At 41.9% G+C, this 26,275-nt stretch overlaps 1 protein-coding gene across 1 annotated transcript in view; it reads right to left on the bottom strand.

Moving 5' to 3' along the window:
• The window catches only part of LOC138643406 (uncharacterized), a 186,971-nt gene extending 179,661 nt beyond the window's left edge, over positions 1–7,310 (bottom strand). The window contains exon 1 of the mRNA XM_069732320.1: positions 7,141–7,310. Within this exon, the coding sequence (XP_069588421.1) occupies positions 7,141–7,188 (48 nt within the window). The 5' untranslated portion in view covers positions 7,189–7,310. The remainder of the gene's footprint in view (positions 1–7,140) is intronic.
• Positions 7,311–26,275: the final 18,965 nt, after the last annotated feature.

Genomic DNA, 26,275 nt, shown 5'->3' with positions numbered 1-26,275 from the left:
CAGGGATACTGAGGTTAGAAGAAGCTGCTCTCACTCCTGTCCACCCTGTCTTTCTCATCTAATATTGGAAATACCAACAGTGCTGAGATAAAAGGCCGCTCACACTGCCATGTACCATCTTTCTGATCTAATACTTGAGATACCAGGAGTGATGAGGTTAGAAGAAGCTGCTCACACTGCTGTCCACCCTGTCTTTCTCATCTAATATTGGAGATACCAGGAGTCCTGAGATAAGAGGCCGCTCTCACTGTTGTTTACCATCTTTCTGATCGAATACTGGAGATACCAGGAGTGATGAGGTAAGGATAGGCCACTCAAACTGCTGTCCACCCTGTCTTTCTGATCTAATACTGGAGATGTCAGGGATACTGAGGTTAGACGAAGCTGCTCACGCTGCTGTCCACCCTGTCTTTCTGATCTAATACTGGAGATGTCAGGGATACTGAGGTTAGAAGAAGCTGCTCACACTGCTGTCCACCCTGTCTATCTGATCTAATACTGGAGATGTCAGGGATACTGAGGTTAGAAGAAGCTGCTCACACTGCTGTCCACCCTGTCTATCTGATCTAATACTGGAGATGTCAGGGATAGGCTTGAGCGAAACGGATCAGACAAATTCAAAAGTCGCCGACTTTTGGCAAAGTCGGGTTTCATGAAAGCCGACCCTAGTGTGGGATCGGCCATGCGGTCGGCGATCTTCGCGCCAAAGTCGCGTTTCGTATGACGCGTTTGGCGCCATTTTTTCAGCCAATGAAGGAGCGTGGGCAGAGTGATGACATAGGTCTTAGGGGCGTGGACGCCTATCGCCATCTTGTCGCTTGTGCGCTGTAGCGATTTGCAATGTGTAACACCAGCTTTTCTGTTCAGGGACAGAGGGGAGAGAGAGAGAGGGAGAGAGAGAGAGAGATTGACTTTGCATTGGGTTTCGTGTTTCGGTCGATCCCCGACTTTTTGCCATAATCGTCCGATTTCACTCGACTCGACTTTTGAGATAGTCGGGTTTCGCGAAACCCGACTCGACCCTAAAAAAGTAAAAGTCGCTCAACCCTAGTCAGGGATACTGAAGTTAGAAGAAGCTGCTCACACTGCTGTCCACCCTGTCTTTCTGATCTAATACTGGAGATGTCAGGGATACTGAGGTTAGAAGAAGCTGTTCACACTGCTGTCCACCCTGTCTATCTGATCTAATACTGCAGATGTCAGGGATACTGAGGTTAGAAGAAGCTGCTCACACTGCTGTCCACCCTGTCTTTCTGATCTAATACTGGAGATGTCAGGGATACTGAGGTTAGAAGAAGCTGCTCACACTGCTGTCCACCCTGTCTTTCTGATCTAATACTGGAGATGTCAGGGATACTGAGGTTAGAAGAAGCTGCTCACACTGCTGTCCACCCTGACTTTCTGATTTAATACTAGCGCTATCAGGGTAGTGAGGTAGAAAGAGGCTGCGCACACTTCTATTCACCCTATGTTACTGAATGCTAAACAGCTGCCTTAAACTGGAAATAACATTTTCCATGTAATGTCAAGCTATCTCCAGGTCACATCAAATGAGCTTTCTACTGCACATGCTCACAGGCACCTGTCCTATTGACATTACAGGACAGGTTTCTGTCATTGTAACAAGATGGTGACCATTTTAATTTTATAGTGATTACTTCACTAGACAAAGTGAATGTCATTTGCTTATTGAAGGTATTTAGGAATTTATTTATAATGACATGTTCTTTATTACATTTTTCTATTCCTTTAAGGTGTGACGGAAGTTATCCCTACGCCAGTTACGAATAGTCTTATAGGGTCTAGAAATTTAATATTTACAGTCCGTAGATTGTTTTTTTTTAATATATAATTTTTATTGTAGTTTTAGCTGAACAAGACAGAAAACAAACAACAAAATAAAAGGAAAGCAATCAGCATCCAGTATGCAGGCTGGGAAAATGCTAAATCATTGGCAGTCTCTACATTGTTGTGCAACACCGTTGCATCAGGTTGGTTGTCTGTACAAGAATACTGATGTAGATGTAGGCCGGAATAGCATTTGTAGGGAACACATGGGCATAGCAAAAATAGTCCAACTAGTGACAAATAGCCAGACACACAACGAAGGATGATGCACATTGTGCCAACATCAGAGGGTGGTCAGCCTTAAAGGAATACTGAGACAAGCTTGGTCACAGAAGTAGTTATGGGTAAGGGTGGCAAGAATAGAGTTCATGAGCTTTGCTGTTTCTACTCGACAAGAAGCTCAATTCTTAACAGTGTTTTAGTTGGAACAAAAGTAATATTAACAGTTCTGTGCTGGTAATTTCCTCTTCATTATGGGCATAATACTAAGGCAACCAACACAGTTCAGTTACAGATATACCAAAAAGGATCTGCACAGTCCAGGCATCCTCATAAATACTCTCACAACTTATAGATCTTATTTTCTCTGAGAATTTTTGCAAAACGCCTTTCTCCATCTCCACCCTTTATATCTGGACAGATCTAACAAGCTCAATCACCCAGTTATTGTAGTAACATATTGTAAGAAAGTACAAATTTAAAACAATGAACATCGAACAGCGCAATAACATTATCATTAGTCTACTTAGCTTTTTACTTAGCTTTTTATTCTCCTTTCTGGAATTTTTTACTTCTATTTCTTAAAAGTCAAGGCCAATCAAGTTTCTATGCTTGCTTTTAAGGAAAAATGGCACACCATTGATTGATAGTCCTCTGTGCACACTGTGAATAGGCAGAAAGCTGCCAATCAGTGATGGAGGGCGGAGTTATACAGACCTCATGAGTTTGGATGACTACATGGCAACAGCTTTACTAGTTCTCTAGTAATAAAACAATGATATATTAACATGAGATTATCAAAGCACCATTAAGCAGCCCAGTAAGTGACACATCACTAAAATCGGGGTATCTTCCTCAACATTATGTTGCTGTCAGATTAGATGGCAAAAACATGGTGTGGATTGTCCTGACCTTGGGTTCAGCTTATTATAATCTGAAGATTATGGGGCCCTTGGATTACTACGTCTTTCCATTTTTCCTCTAGAAGTAAATGTAAAGGGGCAGCATGGTGGCGCAGTGGTTAGCACTGCAGCCTTGCAGCGCTGGAGTCCTGGGTTCAAACCCCACTAAGGACAACATCTGCAAAGAGTTTGTATGTTCTCTCCGTGTGTGCGTGGGTTTCCTCCGGGTACTCCGGTTTCCTCCCACATTCCAAAGGCATACTGATAGGGAATTTAGATTGTAAGCCCAAACGGGTACAGTAATGATAATGTGTGCAAAACTGTAAAACGCTGCTAAATATGTTAGCGCTATATAAAAAATAAAGATTAAAGATTAATGTACTGCAGTGTACCTACGCTTTATGTTTTTATTCTAGGTTACATTTGTTTAATGGCCACATCATCCATGTGCACCAGAATACTACTCTTATATTATCAGAAGTGTTGGCCCTTATTCTTGGTTTTGTGGAAGTGTTAGTCTGAAGGTCATAGTAACATACATCTCCATGACTACTATCCAAATGGGGGTAACAAGTATTAGTAATCCGAGATTCCAGTGGGATATCGGGACTTAATATTGTTGTTCGACCCTGATAACTTATATAAGGGCATGTCAAATCTCAAGTAAATACGCAGTAATAACTCATAAGTATGCAGGTTACTGTAATCTGAGAGTTGCTAAGAAATATATCCAAATTGTTGACCACTCCCAAAATAAACTCCTTTTTTACATTAGATGTGGTAGATAGTGATGAGCGAGTATACTCGTTGCTCGGGTTTTCCTAAGCACGCTCGGGTGTCCTCCGAGTATTTATGACTGCTCGGAGATTAAGTTTTCATTGCCTCAGCAGCATGATTTACAGCTACTAGCCAGCTTGATTACATGTGGGGATTCCCTAGCAACCAGGCAACCCCCACATATACTCAGCCTGGCTAATAGCTGTAAATCATTCAGCTGCCGGGATGAAAACTAAATCTCTGAACACTAACAAATACTCGGAGGTCACCCGAGCGTGCTCGGGAAAACCCGATCAACGAGTATACTCGCTCATCACTAGTAGTAGACACTGCTATACCTGTCTGAGTAATGAGACGGCCACCTCCTTATTATCAAAGATAATTGATGCCTTCAACATATTTTTGCAGATAAAAAGAAGCAAAGTATTTCCAGACCACAAAATGACAATTAAAAAAATGAAGATGTCCTCAAAAAACATTGTTGCACTGTACTTTTGACAAGGAGTCATCTGTCATTCTATTGTATCTATTATTATTTATTTCTATAGCACCATTGATTCCATGGTACTGTAAATGAGGTATCTATGACGTACATATGTCATCTGTCATTTGTCATTCATTTATATACTTAAAGGGAACCTGTCACCTGAATTTGGCGGGACCAGTTTTGGGTCATATGGGCGGAGTTTTCGGTGTTTGAGTCACCCTTTCCTTACCCGCTGGCTGCATGCTGGCCGAAATATCGGACTGAAGTTCATTCTCTGTTCTCCATAGTACACGCCTGTGCAAGGTAAGATTACTTTGTGCAGGCATGTACTACGGAGGACAGAGAATGAACTTCAATCCAATATTGCAGCCAGCATGCAGCCAGCGGGTAAGGAAAGGGTGAATCAAACACCCAAAAACTCCGCCCATATGACCCAAAACCAGTCCCGCCAAATTCAGGTGACAGGTTCCCTTTAACCACAGACAAAAATCTATAGATGATAAAACTAACGTCGAGTGAAGTAGGAGAGTCTTGGAATTTGGAAATTGTTCTCAATAATTCCTGACTATCAGATAGTGAGTTCCTAACATTATGTTCCTTTGCGCAATGCAAGAGGGGCGAGGAAATAATTGACAATTTGTACGTTTTCTACACAATGAAGGGATCATCATCACCCATAACTACCTTGGCATCGCAAGTGTCAAGGTCTAAATCTGTAACATGGCTGAGCTTTACAGACTCCACATATTGTACAAATTGTGTCATATGCTTCCCCAGCTATTACCGAGCTGCACCGATTAGGCAAAACTGTAATTATAAATCTTGGGTGTAGTCTAAATCAATTCTTAACATGTTCTGTCAATGCCTCTTCATCCTCAGCGTGCTGACAATTATTTTCTGTGCATGCATAATGTGCTATATAGATATATATATGATATCTGATTCATAAAATAATTGCGGTTTGCATCAGTTTTGATCATGATTTTGGACCTGGCATTACATTTTAGGATATATGAAGACATGTTTAAGACTGCCAAAGCAATCTAACACATCTTTGCACAAGGTTGCATCCTCTGGAAATGAATGAAATCTGTCAGATTTTATTTTTCATTTATTTATTTTATTCACTTACATAGCTCCATTAATTCCACAGCGCTTTACAAACATTATTTGATCCTTTTCTTTACGTTTTTGTGACAAGACATATATATAATCAGCATGAGACATGGGGGATTAATGTGCATGGCTTAGTCACTGGGTTGAGGCCTTATTCACAGCTTTTGAGGCCTGACTACTATGTGACGTGACAGAACAGTGTTTCATTAATTGGGACAATAGTGATCATCTGGAATTGTGACATAGCATCAATGGATATATTCTATGTATATCAGAACATCATGTCATGGTGCAGGTAGCACAGGGAAAGCATTACTGCTGTACTGCCATTCATTTGCAGTTTGGAGGTGACCTTAGAGGCGGACCTTGCTGGAGGCAGATTTTGAGTGGTGGGAAATAAAGGCCATATTCTCCTTGCAAAACACCATATTAATAGTAATTAGCTATAAAGCTATGTTACACCCGAATAGGACTAATGCAATGCCTCTGAGAAGGATTTGTGTCATGTATCATTTTTTTAGATTCTGCACTCAAACAATTATGTGTTGGACTTAGAAGCTATGGGCCCCCTCTGGCCTTAGGATTTCTATATCTGAATGGTTAGTCCATTTTTCTATACCGCCCTTTGCTAAGCGTATCCTTAGATGAAAAATGTATATTTGAAGTATGTATCTTATGCAAGTTGATGATCTATCTATCTATCTACCCAGCTATATTGGGCGCATCTTGACCATTAAGTGCATCCTTCCTCAAAAGATTATGCATACATACCAAGCAACATAAAGAAGTACATTCCTGAGCAAGTAGCGGAAAGTATTATAAGGATAAATTGCAGACACAAGCTAATTTACGATCCATACAGCCGAGTAAAACCGGAAAATGACCTAAAAAGTGGAGAGAATGGCCATGTCTATTGTATCAAAGTATTTTTAGCTGATGCCTGGGCTAAGCAGAAATACGAGAGCATGTCACCCTCTTTCTGCTCACAATTGCACATCATTTCCTTTGGTTTATTGTTTCGACTTTAATCTTTATAGCACTGGCAGATACTCATCTCATGGAATAATCTATAAAAACACGTTACAATATCAAATAACAATTTAAATGAACTTAGCCCTTGAAGCATAAACGAACAATTCTCAAGAAATGTATAAAGTGTAAAAAAAAAGTCTAAAACCAAATTTAGCCTTCCATTGCACATAACAATGCAGACGATCCGCTCGATTAGTTTACATTAACTGACCCACTATAAAACCTTCAATAAGTAATCATTTACTAGACAAATAAGGGTTAGAATGCAAAGGGTGAATTCACGTGAATCGGATTTAGTTGTGGGAAGTTGTGTCTTATTCATCTAAAACTACTCCTAAAACTCATCGAAAACTACTCTGAGCTTTCAAAGAAATTTCTTCAGCGTGTGAACTCATCCTCATGGGCGATATGAGATATTGCGATTATGAAACCGAGTTGAATTGCTGCTTTGTCTGCATGGAATAACAATCATCAAGAACAACCCGGAATTAATAAAGAATAAACAATGCTGGGGAAAACTTCCAATATATAAGGTAAATATATTTGTAAAAAGCCCAAAATTCTTATACTGAGAGCCATAGGGTGCACCTAGTCATAGTATCTGCATATATGATATAATATTCCTGTTTATAATTGCTAAGCTCAATGCATATAATAGGCATGGGAAACCACCTGCCCTACTCTACGTTCTGCATCTACTTAACTGTTTTAAGTTTGTCCTAAATCCTTAGCACTGAATTTGTAGAGGAAAAGTCTTACCAGTAAAACGATGAGGACACTAAAAGGTGCACAGAGCTTCCAGTCCATAGTGTATTTCTCCTGTGCTGTCCGGCACAGTCCCTAGCGAGCCGCGTGTTTATCCTACACTCTCGGAGCCAAGGGATGCTCCCTCTTTGCTGCTCTCACAAGTAGATGTTAAAGGTTTCCTTCAGTGAGAGATGAGCTGGATGCTGCACTACAGACTCCTTTTCTCCACCCATAATCTTGGGCTGGTCTCACCTGAAACACATGACAGCATCATTATTTCAGCAGGATAAATCACAACTCAAGACACACCTTCTGTCTTACTGCCATTCCTAAGTAATGTAATAAGACAAATCTACAAATTAATCATTTTGCATAATGTTCAATAAAAAGTATATTTTATTTTTTTTGAGGGGGGTGCATATTATCAACCCTTTATATTTTTTTCTATACAGCGAAATTTTATTGACCATATAGTTATTTATTGGTCACTCTTTCTTAAATGTATATGTCCTGAACAGGTTATGTACGTAAGTATTTAGCCTCAGATACAGTACATTGATTTTGAGGGCTTAACAATGTACAATATCTTTCCTCCACCCCAAAATAAACCTAAAGTAAACTTGTAGCCCTGTATGAATGTATGTAAAAAATATTTTTTTTTATAATAGGCTTGCTTTACAATAATATTACCTACAGTTTTTCATTCCTTACCCCGATAAAGTGCTAATCATTGTACTACCATTGCAAAATGTAAAGTGATCACAATCTTTAAAGTGAGTACCAATATTTTGGCTCAGATACAGGCGATGAACTCAATGATATCACATCTGTTCAACTCTACAGCGGTGGTGGGTCACATACTCAACTGGATGATAGAAGTTTCTCAGTGGTTTGGCATTTTTGACTTACAAAGTAGGAATATAAAGGAAGGGTCAATAATATTCAACACATAGTGAATCATTGGTATGTTACATTTAAGGAACCAATCCAGTGTCTGTTTGTTTTTTATTTTAGCGTTGAAGTGATATCACTAATGTGAGTTCCCTGCCCCACGTAATAAACTTGCAAACTGCAGCCTTCTGCTCTTCCTGGTGTCGTTTCGGCCCTGTTCCGCCATCTTGTGACTGCGGCGCCTGACTAATCAGAAGGCAGAGGTAGTGGTCAGAAGAAGCTCTTAATGTAATTTTTTGAAATCCTCGTTCTGGCCTTGCTTTGGCACAAATAGACAGACATTAACATTACAGAAGAGACCTACAGCTCACCAGCAAACACTGGAGTGATGCAGATAGTCACAACTAGGACAGGACCATAGCAGCTCTGAGAATATTAGTGAAGGCATGCAGATTTTCACGGTTACTGTGCAATGAACTTGTTATAGTGGTGTCATACATTCATTTTGCTTCATATTTGCTCTTTTTTATTATTTGCAAAAAGATTTCACTTTAAAACATTTGCACCTCACATTGTGTCATTCTGTGCACCAATTGGATAAAATGTGTGCTAAAATGTTATTAGTTTTTGTCATATCAGGATCCAGAGTAATTCAATTGCCAATCTATATACAAAATGTTACTGGAATGTCCGTAAAAAGCAAATTTAGCGTTAACCATTTGCTATGTGGTAAGTGAAATAAATTTCCTTTTGCACGACTATGTTTTTGGTCTCTTGTTCTTTCATTAGGATACATTATTATAAATGTTCTGACATCTTTGTTTGCGTTGAGCTACCAGTAGAGGTTCGACTTTTGTGGTCAAACAATGTGATTTCTATTGTGGTTTTGCAAACTTTGCTTTGAAATCTACAATAGTTGTGAGCAGGAATGAGACAGGTTGAATTTCATCTAGTTCATTTTATTACATGGGTAATGGGAACCTCTACCAGTACACTACAGAGCAAAAGTTTGGATGCACCTTCTCATTTAAAGATTTTTCTGTATTTTCATGACTATAAAAATTGCAAATTCACATTGAAGGCATCAAAACTATGAATTAACACATGTTGAATTATATACTTGACAAAATAGTGTGAAACAACTGAAAATATGTCTTACATTCTAGGTTCTTCAAAGTAGCCACCTTTTGCTTTCATGACTGCTTTGCACACTCTTGGCATTCTCTTGATGAGCTTCAAGATGTAGTCACCGGAAATGGTTTTCACTTCACCGGTGTGCCCTGTCAGGTTAAATAAGTGGGATTTCTTGCCTTATAAATGGGTTTGGGACCATCAGTTGTGTTGAGCAGGAGTCTGGTGGATACACAGCTGATAGTCCTACTGAATAGACTGTTAGAATTTGTATTATGGCAAGAAAAAAGCAGCTAAGTAAAGAAAAATGAGTGGCCATCATTACTTTAAGAAATGGAGGTCATTCAGTCCGAAAAATTGGGAAAACTTTGAAAGTGTCCCCAAGTGCAGTGGCAAAAACCATCAAGTGCTACAAAGAAACTGGCTCACATGAGGACCTCCCCAGGAAAGGAAGACCAAGAGTCACCTCTGCTTCTGAGGATAAGTTTATCCAATTCACCAGCCTCAGAAATCGCAGGTTAACAGCAGCTCAGATTAGAGACCAGGTCAATGCCACACAGAGTTCTAGCAGCAGACAGATCTCTACACCAACTGTTAAGAGGAGACTTTGTGCAGCAGGCCTTCAAAGTGAAATAGCTGATAGGAAACCACTGCTAAGGACAGGCAACAAGCAGAAGAGAACACAAGGAATGGACATTAGACCAGTGGAAATCTGTGCTTTGGTCTGATGAGTCCAAATTTGAGATCTTTGGTTCCAACCATTGTGTCTTTGTGCGACGCAGAAAAGGTGAATGGATGGACTCTACATGCCTGGTTCCCAACGTGAAGCATGGAGGAGGAGGTGTGATGGTGTGGGGTGCTTCACTGGTGACACTGTTGGGGATTTATTCAAAATTGAAGGCATACTGAACCAGCATGGCTACTGTTGTGAATTCTGTTGTCGAACTCCCTCCTGTGGTCGTGAATGGTACTTCGGCGAGTTCTGTCTATGGGCTCCCTCTGGTGGCTGTGAGTGAAGCTGCTGCTTCTGAGGTTCCTTACACAGGTGACGTGGTTTATCCTTTGGTTGACTGCTCTATTTAACTCCTCTCAGATCGTTACTCCATGCCAGCTGTCAATGTTTTAGCATTGGTTCAAATCGCTCCTGGATCTCTCTGGTGACCTGCCTTCTCCTGCAGAAGCTAAGTTCCTGATAGTCATTATTTGTTCATTGTTTTCTTGTCCAGCTGGTTTTCATGATTTTGTCTTGCTAGCTGGAAGCTCTGGGATGCAGAGTGGCCCCTCCGCACCGTGAGTCGGTGCGGAGGTCTTTTTTGCACATTCTGCGTGGTCTTTTGTAGGTTTTTGTGCTGATCGCAAAGTTACCTTTCCTATCCTCAGTCTGTTTAGTAAGTCTGGCCTCCCTTTGCTGAAACCTGTTTTATTTCTGCGTTTGTGACTTTCATCTTTACTCACAGTCAATATATGTGGGGGGCTTCCTTTACCTTTGGGGAGTTTCTCTGAGGCAAGGTAGGCTTTATTTTCTATCTCTAGGACTAGCCAGCTCTTAGGCTGTGAAGAGGCGTCTAGGGAGAGTCAAGAACGCTCCACAGCTATTTCTAATTGTTGTGATAGGATTAGGGCTTGCGGTCAGCAGAGCTCCCACATCCCAGAGCTCGTCCTGTATGAGGTTTAGCTATCAGGTCATTCCGGGTGCTCCTAACCACCAGGTCATAACAGGCTACCACAGCATCTTGCAGTGGCATGCTATTCCATCCGGTTTGCGTTTATTTGGACCATCATTTATTTTTCTACAAGACAATGACCCCAAACACACCTCCAGGCTGTGTAAGGGCTATTTGACCAAGAAAGAGAGTGATGGGGTGCTACGCCAGGTGACCTAGCCTCCACAGTCGCCAGACCTGAACCCAATCGAAATAGTTTGGGGTGAGCTGGACCGTAGAGTGAAGGCAAAAGGGCCAACAAGTGCTAAGCATCTCTGGGAACTCCTTCAAGATTGTTGGAAGACCATTCCCGGTGACTACCTCTTGAAGCTCATCAAGAGAATGCCAAGAGTGTGCAAAGCAGTCATCCAAGAAGTATAATTTCTCCTTTGCGGAGAGTGACATGATAAGCATGTCGAGGTGAGGAGACTTAAAGCCGCAATGCTCCTCTGGGAAATATGCAAATTGTCTCTTCAGAGAGGAAGAGGACTAGAACTCTTGTGCCACCTATTGGAAGTAGCAATCCTAACAGTCAATGTCGACCCTTTAACGAGCCTTGCCACATGACTTAGGATAATAGCCAAACCAGAATCTGTTTTTTTTGTGGTAAATGCGAAGCGTCCTGCACGGTGTTGAGCTGTGAGCACAACCCCCATCTGTGGACGTTGGGCACTCAGACCATCCTCATGGAGTCGGTTTCTAACCGTTTGTGTAGACACATGCACATTTGTGGCCTGCTGGAGGTCATTTTGCAGGGCTTTGGCAGTGCTCCTCCTGTTCCTCCTTGCACAAAGGCTGAGGTAGTGGTCCTGTTGCTGGGTTGTTGCCCTCCTACGGCCCCCTTCACATCTCCTGGTGTGCTAGCCTGTCTCCTGGTAGCGTCTCCAGCCTCTGGACACTACGCTGACAGACAGTAAACTTTCTTGCCACAGCTCGCATTGATGTGCCATCCTGAATGAGCTGGACCACCTGAGCCACTTGTGTGGGTAGTAGAGTCCGTCTTATGCTACCTCGAGTGTGAAAGCACAACCAACATTCAAAAGTGACCAAAACATTAGGCAGAAAGCATTGGTACTAAGATGTGTTCTATGGTCCCCACCTGCAGAACCACTCCATTATTGAGTGTGTCTTGATAATTGCCAATAATTCCATCTGTTGTCTATTCCATTTGCACAACAGCATGTGAAATTGATTGTCAAACAGTGTTGCCTCCTAAGGCTAAGTTTACATTTGCATTGTGCTGTGCTGCGTCGGCGACGCAATGCACAATGCATGGAAAAACGCATGCAAAATGCAGCTTTTTGTGACGCATGCGTTCATTTTTGCATGATTTTTGGCGCAGAAAAAACTGCATCATGCAGCTTCCTCTTAGCCCTGATGCTTGCGCCAAAATGACGCATGCGTCACAAAACGCAAGACAACGTATGTCCATGCGCCCCCCATGTTAAATATAGGGGCGCATGATGCATGCGTCGCTGCGGCTGCGCCCGACGCAGCAGCGCACAACACTAATGTGAACGTAGCCTAAGTGGATAGTTTGATTTCACAGAAGTTTGATTTACTTGGAGTTATATTCTTTTGTTTAAGTGTTCCCTTTATTTTTATGAGCAGTGTATATATATCTAGGCCTAATATTCTATTTGATTGTTACCTTGTTTTGTATTAGTAATATAGCATTTTGTGAGCTGTTTTAATTTCCGGTACAATGCTATAAAATGGAACAAATCATCTTTTATTATGGTGGTTTTTTGTCACTAATAACAAATTTTTGTTGCTGGTTGAATATTTTTTTTCTTTATTTTAGTAAATATTTTATTAATAAAACATTATATTGTGTTTTAATAGCAATCAATTACAATGTCAATGTTTTTGCTTTAGTAAATAATTGCATGCCTCATGAAATAAAGATTAGGTATTTTCCATTGTAACGTCAGTTAAAATTTCAGCTTCAGTTAGAAAGGAAACCTATGCTAACAGTGTAATATTTCCCAACTGTGTGCCAAATACATGACCCATAGTGTATTTGCCAGAGATAAAACAGGATGCTCCTAAAAACTGATATCTGAAAAAAAGTCAAAGAATATAAATGATCTGTAACCATTATAAGGAAATGAATACATTATATTAATATGATTCAGTGTATTTTAGTATTAAAGCTAGGAATACCATCGCTTACTTAATAAATAGGTGTACAAACATGTACAATAAATAGCATTCTGGGGCAGAAGCCTGTCATTTGGGGGTTTTAAATGAATAATGCTGTCTTAACAATACTTATAGAGGAAGATCTGTTAATTAGTTGAAGAATACAAAACTTCTGTAAGGCTATTATCACACGTTTTGTTGCATTTTTTATGCAAATTTATAGCTGTGTTTTACAGCACCAGCAAAAGCTATGAGATTTCAGAAATCTCATGCACACACATTTGTTTTTTTTCATGACTGACTCCAAAAACAGCTGTGTTTTTGAAAACTGCAGCATGTCACTTCTTTCAGTGTTTTTTTAAACATTTTTGCAGCACTGGTTCATCCATAGAAAGTAATGAGTAAGCGCAAAAACGAAGCAAAAGCTCCGCACAAAATGCAGATATCATGTTTTGCTGCTTTTTTAGTGCAAAAATCTAAGGAAGTTGCATCGTGTTTTTTGGGGGGCACTAAACTTTATCAGCTTGCACAGGAGACAATAAAACACAGGAAATACACAACAAAGATTATTAAAAGATTGTTCTATGCGCTTAGACTGTCATTGCTCTCAGCCCCATATGTCCCAGGATGATGTGCTGCCGAGAACATGGCAGGATTTTTATAGGAGCTTAAAAATGATTTAATTCAACAAAGAAACATTTGGCAACCTGTCACGAGGTTTCCAGAACAGAGAGGCGCTAGAAGACAGCTGAGTGTGACTGCTCCCACTCCAGCGTTGAGAAAAAGCACTTTTTCATTTTAATGGTGTTTACTTCTTCTGGTAGAATAGGGGTTAATTAGCCATGTTGGCGAGCTCTGAGCTCACAACTGAGCTCAGGCTAGTTTCACACTAGCGTTTTGAGTAGCTGCGGAGGGCTGCGGACTTCTTCTGTGAAGCCCTGACCTCGGCCGCTAGCTCCGCCTACTTCTGCATGCGGCCGGCATGCGGCCTGCATACCTAACATTAACATTAGGTACGCAGGTCGTGCCGCTGTATGCAGATGCTTCCGCAGGCGTCGTTTTGACAATGCGGAGAAAAAAAAAATTGCTACAAGCTGCGTTCTACGCTGGTCGCCGCATCGTCAAAACGACGCATGCGGAAGCATCTGCATACAGTGGCACAACCTGCGTACCTAATGTTAAAGATAGGTACGCTGGCCGCATGCCGGCCGCATGCAGAAGTAGGCGGAGCTAGCGGTGGAGGTGCGGCCGAGGGCAGGGCTTCACGGAGGAATTCCGCAGCCCTCCGCAACGCTAATGTGAAACCGGCCTTAGCCTCTGAGTATGATGGACAGAGAGTAGATGCCTGTCATGCCTCTGGGTTCGAACCTTTGAGCCTGTTCTTTGTGGTCAGCTTCTCTATCCGCTGAGCCACAGCAGTTACACCTTTTCTCTGGGTGTTTATTGTCTGTTATCCTTGCTTTAGTCATTTTAGGTTAACAGGTGTTTTCATTTATTGTCTGCCAAATCACTTTTCTGGTATGGCTATATATACTTTCCCCCTGCTGGTATTTCCTGCTGGTGAAATTCTTATTTGAATGTCGAGCAATATAGCCACTGTTTATGCCAGTCAGTGAAAGACTAGCTAGGATTTATCCCTCTGCTCTTCCCTCCGGTTCCGTACTGAACAGCCTTTCAAGCAGCATAGGTCTGAGGAGCTATCATTTTATCTGTTATTAGGGCTATTCCAGCCCACATAGGAACCACTAGAGACTACTGGGCCAGAATCTCTTTTCTTTCGAGGAACCAGCTGGGTCAGTTGCAGTTTTTTAGTGTTTTACCTATTTTCCTGTATGAGTTGTTACACTTATAACAATGCCTATTGTGACCCGAGATGCTTCTCAATGTGGCTCTGAGTCACTGCTCATGGAGAAGCCGTGAGTTGGGGAAGTCAAGGAGTCTGAGGTTATAAGCCAGGAGGGTACATCATAAACAGAGGGGTGAGACAAAGGTGTAGTTATGCCACAGTCCGCGATCAGAATCCCAAGAAGGAAGAAGATCAAGACAAAGAGGCTAGGCAAATGGATGGTCAAAGGCAAATCCAATGTCGAGCAACAAAGATCACTATATAAGAACTCAGACCACAGACCAAACACACCATTGGAGCTAAGTTACAACTAGCAACCTGGAGGAAACCCCATAGGCCTGGCCAGATTGGAAAGCTAAGCAGTTATTCACAATACTGACAGCTCAGCACATCCCTGCCTCAGATTGGGTGACTAAGCTGTCAGTAACAGCTTAGTAACAGCGTGCTTAGAACACTGTGAGTGTTGCAATCTTGACGTGACCCCAAAGCTCTCCTAACCCCCTATGTGGCTCTTTCCCCCTGCCGCTGTCACATGCACTAGCTGGTAAGGACGCTTGCCTCACCACTGCAGATGGTAACATACAGGGAAAGAAACAAACATGGGACAGAAAAATAAAAAGGAAGAAATGCTCAAATTCAGGCTCTGTCACTAAACTCCAAGAATACAGCACCAAGAATCTGCAGTCCCACAGCAGCAACACCACCGAAACAGGAGAGCTCCAAACACTTGCTGATCTGAATAGAAGTAACTATATTACTGATGATCAGCTGATGGGTCATGTGACCATTTAAAGGTAGGTGAGAGTGGTTACCAAACAACATCAGCTGACCAGCCTAAAAGAACAGCCAGCAAGAGACAGACATTAACTCTTGCTGGACCAAGAGGAAAAAACAACATTTTTTTCAGCAGAACCAGAGCTGCCATGAATCCCATAATGAATTGTGACAGGGTGGCTTAGCTATCACTCACAGCATCCTTAGAACAATGTGAGTGTTGGAATCTTGACAGTACCCCCTTTTATATGAGGGGGCACTGGACTCCCAGGTCTCAGGAAATTTGGAATGGAAAGGCCAACCAGGCGATCGACCTTCATGTCTTGAGCTGGAATCTTCCGGTCCATATCCCTTCCAATGGATGGGGTACTGGAAAGGAATTTTGATTTCATCGTGGTAGGCAGAGGAAAATGATAAGTCAATCCCCAGTTTTTTTTACAAAAAGCTCTAAAAAAATTGGGAGACAAATTGCACTCCCCTATCAGACACAATGGTAAGAGGAATTCCATTCAATCTCACAACATGACAAATAAACAACTTGGAAAAAATGAGCCTGTTTACTAATTCAGTCAACCACCAACGAAATAACAGTATTCCCACCCGACAGAGGTAAATCCGTGATTAAATCCATGGACAGAGGAGTCCACAGTCTTTCTGAAATTGGCAATAGAGCCAATTCCCCAGCCGGCCTGTTATGACAGACTTTGGCATGTGTTCAAACTTCACAAGCAGAAATAAAATCTTTAGCATGATTATTCATATACGACCACCAAAAAGCCTAGTAATAGCTTCCGCGCAGCTGTGACCCTAGGATGACCACTCAAGAAGGAATCATGAAACTCCTGCAACAGATTCAATCTTAGATACACACATACAAATAATTTGGACCCAGAAGTGGCTGAAGGTGAAAACGACTGGACTTTATGGAACTCTGCTTCCAACTCCAAGTACATACAGGTGCATCTCACAAAATTAGAATATCCTCAAAAAGTTCATTTATTTCAGTTCTTCAATACAAAAAGTGAAACACATATATAGAGTCATGATAAACAGAGTTATCTATTTCAAGAGTTTATTTCTGTTAATGTTGATGACTATGGCTTACAGCCAATCAAAACCCAAAAGTTAGTATTTCCATAAATTAGAATACTTTATAACACCAGCTTGAAAAATGATTTTAAAATCTGAAATGTTGGCCTACTGGAATGTGTCATGGTTTGTTCAGGATTTCTTTGGCAGTACATCTAGGGTTCATTTATCTGGCCTCTCTTTGGGTTGGGGAGGGCAATATTTACCCACCCCTGTGCTGTGCCCGTTGTCAGTTATACATCCAATCTTGGATGTGCTGAGCAGCTGACCTCGTGAATACCTGTGTGTATTGCTTATTCCTGTTTGGGTGCTTGTGTATGTCCCGGTCAGTTCCCCGTTTTCGCATTTCTCTCCTGATTTGGTACTTCTCGTGATACTCCTGGTTTTGATCTCTGCTTTGTCCCCTGACTTCCTGCTCGTTAGTCCTTCTGGTACCTCGTATCTCTATCTGGCTTCTGACCCCATCTTGTCTCTTACTCTTATTAGTCTCTCCCCTTGGCTACCGCACTGTCCTCTGGTCTGACTTTGGCTCACCTGACACTTCTCTCGGCTTCCCCGGCTCCTGTCATCATCCCTGGGAGTTCAGGACCTAGCCCCGTCTCTAACCACTCCCACGGTGGTCACGTGCTGCAGGTCCTGTTCACCTGCAGGCATGCTCACAACATCATCTCACATCACAACAGGAGTTTGCCTTGTGCAGGCATGTACTACGGAGGACAGAGAATGAACTTCAATCCAATTTTGCAGCCAGCATACAGCCAGCGGGTAAGGAAAGGGTGAATCAAACACCCAAAAACCCCGCCTCCATGGCTGAAGATTGTTCCCTCCAAATTCAGGTGACAGTGTCCCTTTAAGGAAATCTAAAATATTAGGTTGCGAAGTTGCTACATTTAGGTTAACGACTGGTAGCAAACATGCGGTAACAACAGCAGTATAGTCATTGATTCTACCGTATCTAGGATAGACAATTAAAAGAGGTATTACAAAATTCTAAAGAGACCTTTTATATTAAAAGTGTAGAAAAAAAATAAAAAGGTCACATGCCTTTATAAAATAGTTTGGGACAAAAAAAATTAAATATAGAATGAATAATGTCACACAAACAAGTGCGTGCAACTGGCCGCTGTATTCAGGTGGTGTGTGAACCTGTCTAATATTAACCTAGTATTAGAGTAGTGAAGAGGGCTCAAAAATGATTTTAAAACCCTTAGCACACTCTAATAGGTACACATTTGTGTTTAAGTTTCTGAATTAGAGAGATTTCTCTTTAATGAAAAAATTCAGCATCTCAAAACACACTGGATTTAAACATTAAAGGATTTAGTTAGAAAAAAATGTAAAGGGGTAGTTTAATACTACCCTTGCTTTCTGTTACTGTATGAAAAAAGAAAACAAAAACACTATTAAGGTGCTGGTGCTCCTGCAGAATATCACAGATGTATTAATTCACAGTCACACACTGGGTGGTGATGATGAGTCTACTGGAAAAATTCACTCTACATTGCTTGAATAATTTTCAATCTGGTACATCAGCACTGAAGTAGTACACTATAATCGCATTTGGCCATTTTCTATCCTTATGCCATGTGTTTTGAGTGCTCATATGCCTATATAGTATGAGCAGAAAATGGTATAAGATTTATACTGCCTATGATAGCCCCCCTGACTGCTTGTCCATGTGATAGGATTGCTGCAGTGACTCACACTTTCTGAGTGTGCAATATGTGTGAAATTTTATCAGACTTTTTTTTCTTTTGACAATTTTTGTGAATCGAAATTTGACTTGAATTTGAACCTCTGCAGATTGATTAATTCATCTTGATTGAAGTATTACCCAAATTGCTGAATATTTAAATGGGAACTATACTTCCAACGAAGTTTGCATAAATCAACGGTACAAGGAAATATAAGAAATTTTGTATTGTAAGTTATCAGAAAAATCTGTTAATTTCTTCACGTATTTCTCCACTTCTTCCCCTTCCCCTGGCTCCTGAAATCACCATTCAGTCTGAAAAATCAACTCCATCCTTTCTCAAGACAAGAGGACTGCCAGCATAATGAGGTGTCAGGTTATACATCCTTTTATATTCTGTAGCAGGAATCCTCAACCTGTGAGTCGGGAGCCACATATGGCTCACAGTACCATGATGTGTAGGTAGCAGAGGTCTGCCAACTTGATGTATTAGCACCAGGTTTAGCCAACAGTTATGAAGAGTAGATCTCTAGATGGAGACTTTTGTGAGTAGCCACTCATAGAAAGGCAGATCTGGATGTGCATATACTGGCTTTGATATACGAGAGATAAATTAAGTAATTGCTAAGCCTGAGTCTCAAGGCAAGAAAGGTTGGAGATCACTGTTTTCAAGATGTTGCTTTTTTAAAAAAATCTTCCCCCCTTTCACACATTCTGGGAACTCTATATATTTCAGTCCTTCTCTCCTCACCTCTCTTATGTACAGCTCACATACTCTTTTCACATTCTTAAAAAACTAAAATCCATTAACTTCCAACATACAACGCAGAATAAGCTCTCTCACATATCACTAAAACATCTGCTCACTCTCTCCATTTTCCTTCTTCTGGTCACAGGAGATATCTCCCCTAACCATGAGCCCTCGTACTAGTAAATTTATCTTCTTCTCTGCTGCTAATCCTGTCTCCATTACCTGCGCTCCCTGAAACTCATGAACAACATGTAATGTAATAAATTTCCCTACATTTACAACTTCTTCATTTCAATTCCCTTAACTTTCTGACTCTCATTGAATGTTGTATCCATTTCCACTGCAGCTCTCTCGTATGGTGTCTTACATTTTTCTTATATTCACAGACATGAGGACAGACGTGATGGAGGTGTTAGTCTGCTTGTTTCATCAAACTGTGGTTTTCAGATCATCCCCTCCAATAACCAATTCATCTCTTCTCACTACGGGTGACTATAGTATTCCACCCTCTAGGGCAACCCTACAAGTTCCTGGATCACTTTACCACCGGGCTTCTGCACTTTCTATCCTATGACATTTCCACTCTTATCATGGGAGACTGTCCCTATCAAGACACCCCTTAGTAATCCACTTTCCCCATCTACCACTCATTTAATGCCTATAATGTAATTTCTAAGCCTTTAACAGCTTACTAACTCTCCTACACATACACTGGACCTGATCTTACTATTGCTAAGTGTAAGATTTTCTTAACTCCCCACTGCTGCTCTCTGACCAGAACCTTCTTTCCTTCTCAAGATTTGTCACCCCACTCAGAACATCCCTACGTAACACACATATAAAAATATATGTGCCATCAATGTGCAGAAATATAAGAAGGATATTGTAAAATGTTACAATACGAAACTGGAAAGTCTCCTTGATTACATTGCACCATCCACACACAGAACACCTCAACACAGATGACAGCAAGCAGCCTAAAAAATGCTACAAAACACTTAGAGTAAGTTCACACAGGGCGTTTTTGCTGCTTTTTTTCGGCAGGAAAGAAGCTGCATCAAAAATGCAGGTTTTGGTGTGTTTTTGGTGCGTTTTTTTCTCTTTGTCCATGCTAATGTCTTTGAATTTTCAGCAGCAAAAATGCAGCCAATAATGATACCTGCGTTTTTGCTGTGTCTTTTCAACACCCATTCAAGTCAATGGGTGAAAAACGCTGAAAAAAGGCAGCAAAAAAGCTGAAAGAAGTGACATGCTCTATGTCCAAAAAAACGCAGCAAAGCACAAAATCAAGATCACACAAAAAACCAATGTGTGTGTATGAGATTTCTGAAATCTCATAGACTTTGCTGGTACTGTAAAAAGCAGCTGAAAATTAGCATGAAAAATTGCAGCAAAAACGCCCTGTGTGAACCTACCCTTTTTGTCAAGCAGTGCTCTGGAAGTGTTCAATGTCTGGTAGAAAATCTTTTTTTGTCGAACTCTTCAGCCACTATAACTTTATGCTCCAAACATAGATATCTGACATTCATCTTGCTAAACAAGCTTACTGCACCAACTTTATCACCTTTTACATAACAACAATCCAAAATAACTGATACTTTCACTCCCTCCTTAGTCTTAAACATAAGGCCTCTATCACCAACCTCAATAATGATAATTGTCGCCACATATTTCAAGGAAAAAAAGGAGCAAATCTGAAAATAATTTTTCCCAATAGCATGGATCATCTTCTTTCCCACAATTCATCAAGTTCACCTTCCTTCTTTGAACCGGTCACAGAAGTTACCAAGCTCCTTGTTTCTTATCACCCTACTACTTGCATCAGTCATCTTATTCCTTTATATCTCTACCAGTCCCTCTTTCATGTTATTATTACTCACTGAACACAGTGGTATGTTTGCCTCCTCCTTGAAACATTCCATCTGTCACGAACACCACTCGCTCATAACATACGTGCCTATGATGTAACTGTAAAGGGGGGCTCCGCTCTTCACTCACCTGTTGCAATAGGCCAACAAGGAGTTAAAGGGACTCTGTCACCTGAATTTGGCGGGACTGGTTTTGGGTCATATGGGCGGAGTTTTCTGGTGTTTGATTCACCCTTTCCTTACCAGCCGGCTGCATGCTGGCTGCAATATTGGATTGAAGTTCATTCTCTGTCCTCCATAGTACACGCCTGCGCAAAGCAATCTTGCCTTGCGCAGGCGTGTACTATGGAGGACAGAGAATGAACTTCAATCCAATATTGCAGCCAGCATGCAGCCAGCAGGTAAGGAAAGGGTGAATCAAACACCCGAAAACTCCGCCCATATGACCCAAAACCAGTCCCGCCAAATTCAGGTGACAGAGTCCCTTTAAGCACACCCATCAGATGATTGCCATATCCAAGCCACGCTTTATGTTGCCACAACTAACTGGTTTAAAAGGCCAGTGAGACTCCTGCACTGGGCAACACACTAGTACACATGCACACCTAGCTTTCCCAAGCTCGTGAATTTTTTAAATTTAACCCCTTCATGACCCAGCCTATTTTGACCTTAATGACCTGGCCGTTTTTTGCAATTCTGACCAGTGTCCCTTTATGAGGCAATAACTTGGGAACGCTTCAGCGGATCCTAACGGTTCTGAGATTGTTTTTTCGTGACATATTGGCCTTCATGTTAGTGGTAAATTTAGGTCAATAATTTTTGCGTTTATTTGTGAAAAAAATGGAAATTTGGCTAAAATTTTGAAAATTTCGCAATTTTCAAATTTTGAATTTTTATTCTGTTAAACCAGAGAGTTATGTGAAACAAAATAGTTAATAAATAACATTTCCCACATGTCTACTTTACATCAGTAGAAACCCCCCACAAGTGACCCCATTTTGGAAGCTAGACCCCCCAATGAACTTATCTAGATGCATAGTGAGCACTTTGAACCCCCAGGTGCTTCACAAATTGATCCGAAAAAATGAAAAAGTACTTTTTTTCACAAAAAATTTCATTTAGCCTCAATTTGTTCATTTCCACATGGGCAACAGGATAAAATGGATCCTAAAGTTTATTGGGCAATTTCTCCTGAGTACACTGATACCTCAAATGTGGGGGTAAACTACTGTTTGGGCCCTGCACTTAGTAACCCGATATTTACCCTGGTTACCAGTGAACACATCGCTGGATCGGCGTCACACACGCCGATTCAGCGATGACAGCGGATGATCAGCCACCAAAAAAAAGGTCCTGACCACTCCCAGTGACCAACGATCTCCCAGCAGGGGCCTGATCGTTGGTCGCTGTCACACATAATGATTTCGTTAACGATATCGTTGCTACGTCCCAAAAAGCAACAATATCGTTAAAGGGAACCTGTCACCCCGAAAATCGTGGGTGAGGTAAGCCCACCGGCATCAGGGGCTTATCTACAGCATTCTGTAATGCTGTAGATAAGCCCCCGATGTTACCTGAAAGAGGAGAAAAAGACGTTAGATTATACTCACCCAGGGGCGGTCTCGCTGCTGGTCTGGTCGGATGGGCGTCTCTGGTCCGCTGCGGTGCCTCCCATCTTCATTCCAAGACGTCCTCTTCTGATCTTCAGCCACGGCTCCGGCGCAGGCATACTTTGTCTGCCCTGTTGAGGGCAGAGCAAAGTACTGCAGTGCGCAGGCGCCGGATCTCTCTGACCTTTCCGGCGCCTGCGCACTGCAGTACTTTGTTCTGCCCTCAACAGGGCAGACAAAGTACGCCTGTGCCAGAGCCGTGGCTGAAGATCAGAAGAGGACGTCTTGGAATGAAGATGGGAGGCGCCGCAGCGGACCAGAGACACCCATCCGACCTGACCAGCAGCGGGACCACCCCTGGGTGAGTATAATCTAACGTCTTTTTCTCCTCTTTCAGGTAACATCGGGGGCTTATCTACAGCATTACAGAATGCTGTAGATAAGCCCCTGATGCCGGTGGGCTTACCTCACCCGTGATTTTCGGGGTGACAGGTTCCCTTTAAAGAATTTGTTATGTGTGACGGTACCTTTAGAGGGGGAATGCTGTTTAGATTAGATTGGATTAGACTCTAATCCAATTTTATCCCTCATTTCTGCTGAAAGTCACATTTTTATCCAGGAATCTTCTAGAAAAACCATATGGCCGTCATCTTACCAAACATCCTTCAAATATTCTGGACATACCACACAAGAAAAAATATAGCCATAATTCAGGGAGATATTGTGGGTTGCATGCTACCAAAACTTTTTACAGTTTTACCTAATATGCTCCCCTATCATGGATATATACATAAATTCTGTAAAACTAGAATTACAATACAAAAAAATCTTAAAATATTGTTTTACCTTGTCCTTATATGAAGTACAGATAGAATGGCTGCAACAGGTGGAAGCATTGAAGCCCCTGCGTTTAACACCTATGTGTAAGTGGAGGCATACAGGGAGACATCTGCTGACCCAAATAATTATCCAATATTGACAGCTAGCTTTTAATTATTCTCTGTACATATCCCATGTTTGCTCTTAATTAGATAGCCTGCTTCAATTACCTGTTCACAGTGGGGGGTGCATTTAGTGATCCAATGCCATCAGCCTTTGATCTGTGTAACTTATAACTCCATTTATGACACGAGTTATGACACTACCTTAACCAAGATACTAAAATTACATTCCTTTATCAGAACTGCTCTGCTAACTACAGACCTGTCTTTATCCTTCCCTTCATCTCTAAACTCCTGGAATGCTTGGTCTACTCTCCTAATCTGCTATCTTTCAGATAAATATTTTCTTGACCCTTTACAGTTTGATTTCCATAATTTGCATACTACAGAAACTCTCTAACGATCCACTAACAGCTAAATCTAATAGTCACTGCTTTATTTTGATTGTCTTAAGGTACCTTCACACTCAGCGATGCTGCAGCGATACCGACAACGATGTCGAGCGCTACAGCGTCGCTGTTTGGTCGCTGGAGAGCTGTCACACAGACAGCTCCCCAGCGACCAACGATGCCGGTAACCAGGGTAAACATCGGGTTACTAAGAGCAGGGCCGCGCTTAGTAACCCGGTGTTTACCCTGGTTACCATTGTAAAAGTAAAAAAAACAAACACTACATACTTACCTTCCGCTGTCTGTCCTCGGCGCTGTGCTTTCCTGCACTGACTGTGAGCACAGCGGTCGGAAAGCAGAGCGGTGACGTCACCGCTGTGCTTTCCGGCTGGCCGGCGCTCACAGCCAGTGCAGAGAAGCACAGCGCCGAGGACAGACAGCGGAAGGTAAGTACGTAGTGTTTTTTTTTTTTTTACTTTTACGCTGGTAACCAGGGTAAACATCGGGTTACTAAGCGCGGCCCTGCGCTTAGTAACACGATATTTACCCTGGTTACCAGTGAAGACATCGCTGATTCGGCGTCACACACGCCGACTCAGCGATGTCTGCAGGAGGTCCAGCGACGAAATAAAGTGCTGGACTTTCTGCAGCGACCAGCGATCTCACAGCAGGATCCTGATCGCTGCTGCCTATCAAACTGAACGATATCGCTAGCCAGGACGCTGCAACGTCACGGATCGCTAGTGATATCGTTCAGTGTGACGGTACCTTTAGATCGCTCTGCAGCTTTTGATACTGTGGATCACCAAAGCTTCCTCACTATGCTCTGTTCTGTTGGCCACAAAGACATTGTCCTCTTTTAGTTTGCCTCCTACCACTCTGTCCTCTAATTCAGTGTATAATTTCCTGGTTCTTCTTTCCTTCTGTCTTTCTGTTTCAGTTCCTCAGAGTTCAGCTATAGGCCCCCTCCTCTTTTTTCTGTATAGTGCCTCTATTAGACAAGCCATCAGCAGATGAAGTGACACAGGGATAGTGTCACCGAGGTTTAGGCCAGGGGCGCTAGCTGGGAACGTGAGCCGATACACACAGAGCGAGAAGACCTAGGTGTGTAGAGCACACAGGACCTGAGTTAGGCTGGTCACGTGATCACAGGGTCTTACCTAAGCCGGTCACGTGACTAAAGAAGTGGAGCTACCCCACGAATAGACGGAGAGCCGACTGTGGTGCGGGAAAAATGCGCAAACCAAATAACGAAGTCAAAGCAAAGCCAAGGTTCAGAAACAAAGACAAGTACAAGGTAACCAATGGCAAGACAGACGAGTAAACAGGGATGAGCCAAGGGGTCAGAATACCAGGAGGGACAGAGCAGTACCGAGCAGGAAGACAGAGACAATAGTAAAGGGACAAAGCGGGTCATACACAGCGAAACTCACACATGCAAAGGAACAGTGATTACAGAGATGAGTTAGACAATGGCATTGAAGCTGATGTTCCTCTCTTCTCTTCTTCACACAGGTAATTTATCCATCATCCATTTGTGTGCTGACTGCAAGTGTGAACAGAACCATATCTAGCAAGCTTTGCTTATGGTAATTTATCCATCACTCCTGTGTTGCTTTTTTTTCTCTGCTTTTGGTTTCTGATTTAAAGTGTTCAAAGCTATCTTTTTTTTCCCCCTTTTCTCCCACTGTTTTATGGCCTTGTTCGGCATTGGTTGTTTACCCTGCATAGTAATGCCTGCTCTGGCCTTATGCTAATTGGTTAATTGCTGATTGTGGCCATTTGGTTCCTGATGCTAGCAGTCATTTAATTTCATATTTTAGTCTGGCTGGGATAGCACGCGCGCGGGGTCGTGTGTGCATCAGATATTAAGTGCAACAGGATCAAGTGCTTGGCAGTTAGACAATGGCAGTTGGACAGGGCAGGAGACAGGTAAGGTGCTTAAGTTACTCAAACAATCATGCTTCTTGGTCAGTCATACTACATTGTGCATTGATCATATCAATCTGCTTCTTATTTGTTTTTACTTCTGCTTTCTCACAACTCGCCCTCCCTTTAAGGCTATGTGCACACGTTGCAGATTTGCCTGCGGATTTTTCTGCACTAAATCTGCAGCTCTTGGCAGAAAGCGCAGGTGCGGTTTTGGTGCGGTTTTCAGTGCGGTTTTCTCTGCAGATTGTCTGCTTTTTTGACATAAATAAAGCTTTTGAAGCTTGACAAACTTCAGCAACAAGAAAAAAAAAATTATGTCATTTCCTTGTCCAAACCCTTCTTATTTCATCCTCCATTTTGTGAAAACATCACAATGAGTGGAAG

This window comes from Ranitomeya imitator, chromosome 6 (genome assembly GCF_032444005.1).
Source record: "Ranitomeya imitator isolate aRanImi1 chromosome 6, aRanImi1.pri, whole genome shotgun sequence".
NCBI classification, from domain to species: Eukaryota; Metazoa; Chordata; class Amphibia; order Anura; family Dendrobatidae; genus Ranitomeya; species Ranitomeya imitator.
Note: the sequence above shows the minus strand (reverse complement) of the source record. Positions and strands in the feature narration are given on the sequence as shown.